The sequence below is a fragment of the Belonocnema kinseyi genome, chromosome 5, assembly GCF_010883055.1.
Source record: "Belonocnema kinseyi isolate 2016_QV_RU_SX_M_011 chromosome 5, B_treatae_v1, whole genome shotgun sequence".
NCBI lineage: Eukaryota > Metazoa > Arthropoda > Insecta > Hymenoptera > Cynipidae > Belonocnema > Belonocnema kinseyi.
Genome location: NC_046661.1, coordinates 35,304,067 through 35,313,839, shown reverse-complemented (window position 1 = coordinate 35,313,839; position 9,773 = coordinate 35,304,067). Strand labels below are relative to the sequence as shown.

Sequence of the window (9,773 nt, the reverse complement as noted above, 5' to 3'; positions counted from 1 at the left end):
GAGGGTTTCATTTTTGCATGCCAAGACGGTGTCATTTCCACCTTAACATACCGTCGCCATATTTTGAGCCAAGACATTCCCGATGATAGCTGCAGGGCGTGCGATGCACACCCCGAGCATTTAGCTCATATACTATCTAGTTGTCCAATTCACGCAGCAACGACCTACATTCAAAGGCACAATGCAGCACTATGAGTGCTTTATTACCATCTCTGTCACTCTTACGGCATTAACCTTAATATCGCTCCTCTAAATGCTCCTAGGGAAATCGAGTCAATTTTCGAGAATGGGAATTGCCGCATATACTGGAACTTTATATTTTCGACAATTGCTTCTGTTGCACACTCGAGGTCTGACATGCTTCTTCTTGACTTCGAGAAGCGAACCATGTTCGTCATCGACTTTTCGGCACCAGCTGACAAAAACATCATAGTCAAGGAGAATGAAAAGAAAGAGAGGTATAGAGACCTTATAAGGGAGTTGCATCGATTGTACCCGGAATATTCTGTTAAACTGATCGTCCTTCTCATCGGCGCTCTTGGAGGTGCCAAGCTTTCACTTGCTAATGGCCTAAAAAGCATCCCTGCGTGTCAACAATATGTTAGAACACTTGCGGGAAAAATGCAGAAAACGGTTGTCCTTGGGTCGCTCCGTGTTCTTAGGGTGCACGAGGCTTTTGCTGGATCGTCGTATTGATTCCATTACAGACTGTAACCTTCTATCTCACGGTTGTGAGACATGGTTGTGGCTGAAATTTTACCGCGATTTCGCTGGAAGCGGGTGCAATTATTCATATTAGTACCCGCTCCCGGCGAAATCCTGCGGTTGTCCTTATGACAAACCCGGCCCGCTTCGCTGGGCATTGGTTAAAATGAATTAAACGAATCGCCGCCAAACTTCACAGGATCACTCGCTAGGCTAATCTGAACATTGACTGAAAATTGCACCAAATTCGGTCTAGCCGTTTCGCAGTCCATAGGGAACATACATACACACATCGACTTTTACAACAAGGGTAGCTTAAAATGACAGACTTTCGATTTCTTATTATTTGAAACTGGAAACCTGTTTCGCGTACTGAAAAACTAAGGTCCATTTTTTAAAGTAATTTTTAAGTAATATTTAGAGGTTGGCGAATTTTATGGTCGTGTGCTCAGGTTATCGGAATGGACAATAAGAATTTAAAGGTTTCCTCTACCCGTACTAGTCTACTGGCTGATTTTCTCAACTTCTAAACATTTTCAACAAGGGGATTGATTTGTTTCACATGCAAAGATCTGACGAGTTTAAAGGAGCATTGATAAACTCTCTTCAACAAAATAGAAATGTAATTTTGATTGAGCATTTTTATCAATAAAAACATTTTATTAGTTTGAAAATTTTTGAAGCTTCTCATTTCAAATGTTTAAATAATTTAAAATGCTTATTTGTTTAAACAATTTTTGTAAAAAAATTAAATTTTAGTAAATTGTTTATCGATAAAAACAGTTAATTAATTAAAAAACGTTTAATGATTCAAACTCGAAATTTTTAAATGATTTAAAATAATGATTTTTTAAAACAATTTTGATAAATAATTGATTGGTATTGAACGTTTTAATCGATAAAAACCGTTTATTAGTTTAAAAATGTTTAATGATTTAAACTTTAAATGTTTAAATAATTGAAAACAATTATTTGTTTAAACGATTTTTATAGAAAAGTAATTGCTATTGAACATTTTTATCGATAAAAACATTTTATTAGTTCGAAAATTTTTGATGCATCAAATTAGAAATTTTTAAATAATTACAAATAATTATTTGTTTAAACAATTTCTATAACGCATTAATTATTAGTCAATATTGTTAACGATATAACAATTTATTAGTTTTACAGTTTTGGATGCTCTATAATTTTAAATGTTGAAATAATTGAGAATAATTATTTGTTTAAATAATATTTATTAAAAACTAAATCAGCTTAAGTAAAGATTCTATTTATAATTATTTCGAATTTCTAATGTGAAATTTATATTTACTGTATTTACGATTGGGATACATATTTCGAGATTTTTTAGGTACAGATAGAGTATAGTAGATCATTAATGGACAATTCATTTCTAGTTTTTGGTAAAAATCTGATTGATATCAAAGTTAAAATTTTGCGATTTTCAAAAGGTCGCATCTGGAATCTATGAGCAACAACTGTTTCAATTTTCATCGATAACAAATAATATCTATGGCCTGAAACAAGCTCTTGAAAATCATAGTTTTAAGCAAAAACAGCCATGCTTGAGACTTAAAAAATAATTCTAATAGTAAAATTTGTTGTGTATTTTTTTTTGTAAAGCATTTCATTATTGAATAAGGAGTTACCAAAATTTCATTAGATTCTTTAAATAATGTATATATTAGATTTAAGCATGAAGATGTTGAACTCCATGAGAAATTAATAACCTTAGCGCCACCGCTAAATGTTATTTAATAATTATTTTAAAAAACGGACATTAGTTTTTCAGTAGGAGGAACAGGTTTCCAGTTGCGAATAATAAAAATTTGAAAGTATGTCATCCCGTGCCTTTCTAAGCTTTTAAAGTCTGAACTAAAAAATAATAATTTATTTTCTTTATAAATGGGTTTAAAAAAAGTCGTGCGATTTTTTAGAAAAATATCTCAAGTTTCTTTAAAGTCTTGTGGTAACGTTCAGATTTATTTCAATCAAAATTCGTGTTCTACCACCTTTAAAAAAAATAAAAGTTAGTTAATAAATAATATAATTTCTATAAGGATTAATGTGGGTTTTTGTTGCAGTTGAAGAGCGTCGGACCAAAATTAGTACCTTTTTTTAAAAGCGTCTCGGTGTATTTTGTGCTATTGGCCGAGCAGTCTTCTTTGCTGACGGCGTGCATCAAGTGTTTGCCAATAATTAGTCTAATATTTTTCGTCCTACTACACGGGATTAGTCTCTCCAAAGAGTAAGTTACATCTCATAAAAGATCTTGATTATATTTACAGTTCACGTTATTCTATATTTTATTTCACCATTATTTTTTTGATGAGTTCTTCAAAAAATTTTATATAGGTTTCTTAAAAAGTTTATTTATACATTCACACGATTTCGTATTTAATGAATAAAATTTGTAACATGAATAAAAAAATACTTTGAATAAAAAAAACTTAAATTTTAAGAACTTTTGTATTAGAGTGTAATTTTGACGGTAGAGAAAAACTAGAATTTAGGTATGTTAAGCTGGCAAAACACTATCAAGGTATAGAGATGTAACCTATTTCATAATTTAGGACTAATTTAGGCCCGTGGTCCCAAATTTTGAGCTCTTTTATGTTTTGTAAAAAATATTGTTTGCGCTAGCCTAATGTGAAGCTGGCCGAACATTGCTGTAAAACGTACTAAAAATGATTTTACGGAAAATGCACTTTACAGAATAATTTCGGGTTCATTTAGGGCTCTGGGAATATCATAATGAAAATGAAAAAAATTGTTTTAACAATTCTAGTAAAAATGAATTAACCAAAATTTTTTTTCTACTCTATGTTAAGGCTCACTTAGGGCTCCATGAATATGATATTTGAATCTGGCGAAAAATTGTTTAAACAAATATACAAAAAAAAAATTATTTTCTTTTCGTTCTTTTGCATAATTTCAGGCTCCTTTAAGGCTCCTGAAATATCATCAACTAGAAGTCGTGCGGTATTTCCTTGCCCCTTTCTTTTGTAATATATGGTGTTGTACCACCTTAACGTTGTAAATAATACGTGAAGAAAACCATAAAACCCAGTTTTACCGCTCGCATAATTTAGGTCACATTGAGGAATAATTTAAGCCCGTATTCCCAAATTTTGGGCTCTGGTATTTTTTGTAAATAATTGTATTTGCAATAGCTTAACATTAAGTGGGTTCAAGATTGTTGTAAAACGTAATAAAAATGATTTTACAGAAAATTGACCTTAAGGGTGTTAGTTTAATCCGACTTTCAATTTTTTTATAGGTACGGCACTGACTCAATATTTACTTTTTCCGAAGGATTTGCGAACCAATAAAATGTTCAAAATCAAACATTTTATTTTAAAAATCATTATTTTCACGACAAACATGATTTTTGCGAAAGACAGAAATCAGCTTTATCATTTTACTCACAATTCTGACATAATAGAAGAATTCTCGAGGTATACCAGGTTTTCAAAGGGCCTCTCCTTGATGATGATGTCCCTAAATTTTGCGAAACACGTTGCGAAATGGAGAAAAATGCAAACAAAATTTACATGCCCTGTGTGTGCCTTGAAACTGTATTTGTGATTAGCCACCTGGCTAGCTGTAAACTTCACGCCATGCAACGTATTTTCCAAATTTAGGGACACCATCATCAAGGAGAGGCCCTTTGAAAACCTGGTATACCTCGAGAACCCTTCTATTATGTCAGAATTGTGATTAAAAAAATTAATTTCCAAACGATTCTAATCGTTCAAATGCGGTCATCTGCTACCCGCTGATTTCTATCTTTCGCAAAATTCATATTTGTCGTGAAAATAATCATTTCCTCAATAAATTTGTTGATTTTTGAACATTTTATTAATCCGAGGATCTCGCAAAACTCCGGATATTCGACAAGTTTTCTTTCTTTCGTTCGCAAATCTTTCGGAAAAAATATATATTGAGTCAGTGCCATACCTATGAAAAAATAATTCAAAGTCGGATTTAACCAACACCCTTGAGGTGAATTTTCTGTAAAATCATTTTTATTACGTTTTACAGCAATCTTGAACCAACTTATTGTTAAGCTATTGCAAAAACTATTTTTTACAAAAAATACTAGAGCCCAAAATTTGGGACTGCGGGCCCAAATTAGTCATCTATGAGCCATAAATTATGCGAGGGGTAAAAATGGGTTTTATGGGTTTCTTCACGTATTTTTTATAATGTTAAGGTGGCACAACACCATATATAACAAAAAAAGGCTAAGGGAATATCGCACGACTTTCAGTTGATGATATTCCAGGAGCCCTGAATGAGTCCTAAATTATTCTATCCGGTGAATTTTCCCTAAAATCATTTTAGTACCTTTTACAGGAATGTGCGGCCAGCTTAACGTTAAGCTAGCGCAAACACTATTATTTACAAAAAATAAAAGAGCCCAAAATTTAGGAAGAACGGGCCTAAATTAGCCCTAAATGAGCCTTAAATTATGAAATAGGTTACATCTCTATACCTTGATAGTTTTTTTACCTCTGGAATCTTGGTTTAGTTTTAATCTAATTTCTCCAATAATCCGATTCTGATACTCTAGTGATATATTATTGATTTAAGCTTGAAATTGATTTTTAATTTATCAAAGATCGAAATAAATAAAGAAGCTATTGACAGGAATGTTTTATTTTACAGATACACATTTTCAAGAAGAATTCTAACGGGTCTTGTATTCAGTTGCATCGGCGATGCACTACTCGTGTGGCCAAATCTCTTTACAGCCGGAATGGCAATGTTTTCCGTTGCTCAAATTATGTACATAATTGCCTTCGGATTCTCACCACTAAACCCGCCAGTGGGAGCCACTTTGTACGCAGGAAGCGCACTAGGTATATTTCGACAAATTTTACATTTATTTTAATTGTTTGTCAAATTCACGTCATCAGCTCGACATTAGTTCAATTAAATGGAAAATAAGGAAATTTCGTTTTTAAAAAATGGTTTGGAGTGAAATTAAATCGACATTCTTGAGTATTCAGTGGAAGGTCATAATAGCTTCTCTAATTTAAATTTTTAACGTTCAAAATTGAATAATTTTAAAGTTTTTGAATGTGAAAAAGACAATCTAGAATTGACAGAATTTGGAACTGATAAAAATTAAACAAATTTCAGTTCAAAGTGTGCGTTGGTGATTAAAAATGGGTTTTTTTGCTCATTTCAACCGTTAAAAATCTTACTTTCCGACTAGAAGTGCCTATTAATTGTAATTCATCCACTTTTTACGCAAAAAATTAATTAAAATGAAACAACTTCAAATTGGAAGATTTGAAATTAGGAAAATTAAAATTCAAAGCTTTCCAAATCGACTGGAATGTCTCTTAAACTTTTGCATTAATATTAATCAGCCCTAGAGTATTCAACGAAAAATGTATTGGTTCGTTTGTCTGTTATGTTTTTTTTGTTGGCAGTGGTTAAAAAATAAAAAAGTGAATAACTACTATGACGTTCCGCGAGGAAAGGAACTTCAGGGTTAAAACACGGTTTTAAGATTTTTGATGATATTGACAGTTTCAAAATCGCTCCTTCATATTAAAAAGAATATAAATTTTATCTGCACAATGGCAAATTTATCACATATAATTAAAAAGGGCTTACAACCCACTGCAGGGTCCCACTGGGAGCATTTGTCATCTAAATGACACCGGCTCCCAGTAGAACCACGGTAAATCACATTTATGGCCACGCCTCTCGACGGTGAGGTGGGTGGTCATAGGACACAATGAAATTACGACAGCCCGGCTTCGCACCTCCGAGAGCATCGATCACAAGGAAAATCACTTTAACTAAATATTTTTGGTACAGTTGCTGTAGTCCCCTTTTAAGATCTTGAAACCTCTCCTCTTTTTCCTTCTCCTTGGCAGTGATGTTGTAGTGGTCGCAGCCGAGCTGCACTTAGAACAATTCGGTCGTGAACACATTGGAGATTCATAAGTCCGCTTTCGCCTTGACGGTGTGAGATGTATCATCGCGAAACAGCTGAATTACTATTGAAGCTCTTATGCATATGCATGATCTTACGTGTAACGATATCAATGACCGTAAGCGCAATCTTCGTCCACTTAAGCACCCCAAACAGGTAGAGTAGAACCGACACGGCAAGCATTTTAGTCGCAAATACCTTGATCAACACTGACGGATTTAAAGACCAAATCTGTCGATGAAGATGTTTGTATCTGCTTCGTAGAGACTCGTTAACTGATTTTACGTCCTGGATGCGGCTTTGAGGCACGCCCAGATATGTGTACGTCTCCCCAGTGTCAAGATGTCTAATAACACTTAATCCACAAACATTCCTACCTTTAGATACATTTGGGCAAACTTGTCCAATCCAAAGTCCATAACAATTTCTCATGTATACTTCTTGAAGATATTTAAAGGACTCTGAAGTTTGCTTTTACCAGAAGCTTAGATCTTTAGGTCATTCATATAAAATACATGAGTTACCTTATTTTCGCGATGATTACACAGGCCCAGCAAAATTTTTTTTATGAGTCTTGGATGCCAATATGATATTCCTCTGTATTTTTTTCCGCTGAAACGGAATATGCAACCCGTTTAACTCCTACACGTCAGGATTCTGACGAAACTTCAAAAATACCCTAGAAACTTCTGAAACCCCAAAAATGATTTACCCTGTACCATTTTCACCCTCCTCCCCTTAATCTGGTAACCCTCTAACCTCATGGCTTCATAATCCCCTTACCGCGTAATAACCCTATTACCTTAAAATCTGTGTAATGGATTTCGTCTCCGCTTATTGCCACTGTAAACACTCCCTTTTAAGCATCCAACAGAAGTCTGCCATCATATTCGTATTCTATCTACCTTGGTAACGTCTTTAGATTTCCTTGATATCTTGATGGAAGCTATTGTAATCTCACTGTAATCTCCAAGATTTTCTGGGAAGTTTTCCCGGTGGGAATCAGGAAAGTGTAGCTTGTAACTCATTAAGAAACTCATTTTTTGTAGTTTTTTAGCAAGTCAGACAACGATTCCTTGTAGTTGTCACTTTTGCGATTGCCTAATAAATTTTCAACCACATTCTCGCGGACCTAGAATCATTGTCAATATCTTGAGATGGCCGCAAATTTCTCATTTGTGTTCTCCGTATTTAATCTTACCCAAAACCATTTGTATGTTTGCATATTCTTCCTTGAGCGTTACCGAGTGTGCTATAGGTATCGAAGCATATTTATTTGTACTGTGTAATAACACCCCTTTAAGACTTCGTTTTAAAGAATGTATAAACAATCTCCACACCATAGACTTATATAAATCTTTTTTTTAATTCATTCATAAGACCATGATCATTCTTACAGTATACCAAGTCGTTTTCTTCTTTTAAGTATTTTTGGTATGGCTCATCCCTATTCCGATACATTGAAACCTTTGTTCCTTTAGATAGCATTTTTCTTTCTTTCAATCTTGAAGCTAGCAATTCAGCCCTATCTTTCGGCAGCCCTAGTTCTCTGATTAAATCATTCAGTTCTTCTTGATTGAATGGGCGCCGCGTACCATCTTTTTCCTTCTTTACAACATATTCTTCCTGATCAGTGCCATCGTTACTCTCGCTGCTCCCTTTATTGATATCTTCATCAGTTTCTTGATCAATCTCCACATCAGCCACAGAAGGGCTACTTCATGATATTTCTTATTGCTTATCTCAGACCTGGAAGCTTTGGTTACGCTGGGCACGATTGCATACTGAATTTCTCGCAGATTACTGGAGTTGAATCCTACTATGTCAGTCAAACAAAAATAAAGATTATCTTTGTTCTTGGGATCCCGCCAGTTGGTGTAAAAAACTTCATTTTCGCAGCATGCTCATTATGTCGGTTCAACATTAATCTGCAGGTACAGCAGATCATTTTGGGCAACCAAAAATAGTTTCCTTGGATCAACTCACATCCAAAGCAGATCTGATATATTTGACGCGGGTTTTGAGTGAAGTTTTAAACAATTTTCTTTATCTTAAAACCACCGCACACGTAGCAGTATCTATCACCGTTTCCAGTACATTCATGTACATTTTCTCCCGAACGCGACCATGTTTTGCAATTTTTCATATTAGCCATAGATGTATCAAAAACCCATACGGTAGGGCTCCCGTTCCAATTGCGGGTGAGTCCGCCGGCCTAAGGTTGCTAACCCCCATACTTCCCTAGGACTAAGTATGGGGGCTTTCCGACTTTGACGAGGACAGCGTCAACTCGTCGTTGGACACACTCCGGCTTCATCCTCACACCCTATCGTCCACCTGCAGGGCAGCGCACATACGCTGGTTTCAATACCTCAGAGAATTGAAAAGTGGATCATTCCACACATCTTCCTTAGAACCAGTGTCAGCATCTCCAGTGTTTTTTGAGGTAGTAGGATTTCAAATTCCAGAAAAAAATGGTTGTGATTATGTTATATTGTGGTTATGATTTCGGAGTCTTGAGGTTATGGTGTTATGGAATTTCGGGGCTTTAGAGCTACTTACCCATGACTATATTGCACAAGAAAAATTCGAGAAAATTTTGATGTTTTCCCAAACAAGATTTTTCTTCTGAATGAGGTTACGGGATTTTGAGGTTACGGGTGTCATTATTACGCAGTAAGGGTATTATGAAGCCATGAGGTTATAGGGTTACCATATTAAGGAGAGAGGGGTTACTGTAACACTTTGTCGGGGAAACTGAATATCGGTCTCTGCAGATATGCGAGCCAATTTGAGAAATTTTCGAAACAAAAAGTAAGTGAGGAGGTAATAGAAGAGGAGATTATAAGCGACGATTGGTATGAATAAGCTGAGCATCTGGTTGTTTAACTTTTTGTAACGAAGCAAATCAAAACTTACCAAAGTATTATTTAAGAAGGTATAAATGTAGTATATGTGAAATTCTAATGAGAATGTACATGGAGAAGTAAAAATTCTATTATAAAAAACTATATTTCACATAAATTAAGTAATAAGTGGATTAAATGTTTTCAGAAATCTTTAAGTCTGTTCCAGTGGCGTAGCTGGAATTTTTTCGGGGGGGGGGGGG

At 34.7% G+C, this 9,773-nt stretch overlaps 1 protein-coding gene across 1 annotated transcript in view; it reads left to right on the top strand.

The window, feature by feature from the left end:
* The window catches only part of LOC117172414 (lysoplasmalogenase-like protein TMEM86A), a 208,604-nt gene that overhangs the window by 131,535 nt on the left and 67,296 nt on the right, over window positions 1-9,773 (top strand). The window contains exons 2-3 of the mRNA XM_033360325.1: window positions 2,793-2,956; window positions 5,380-5,573. Coding sequence (XP_033216216.1) covers window positions 2,793-2,956; window positions 5,380-5,573 — 358 coding nt within the window. The remainder of the gene's footprint in view (window positions 1-2,792; window positions 2,957-5,379; window positions 5,574-9,773) is intronic.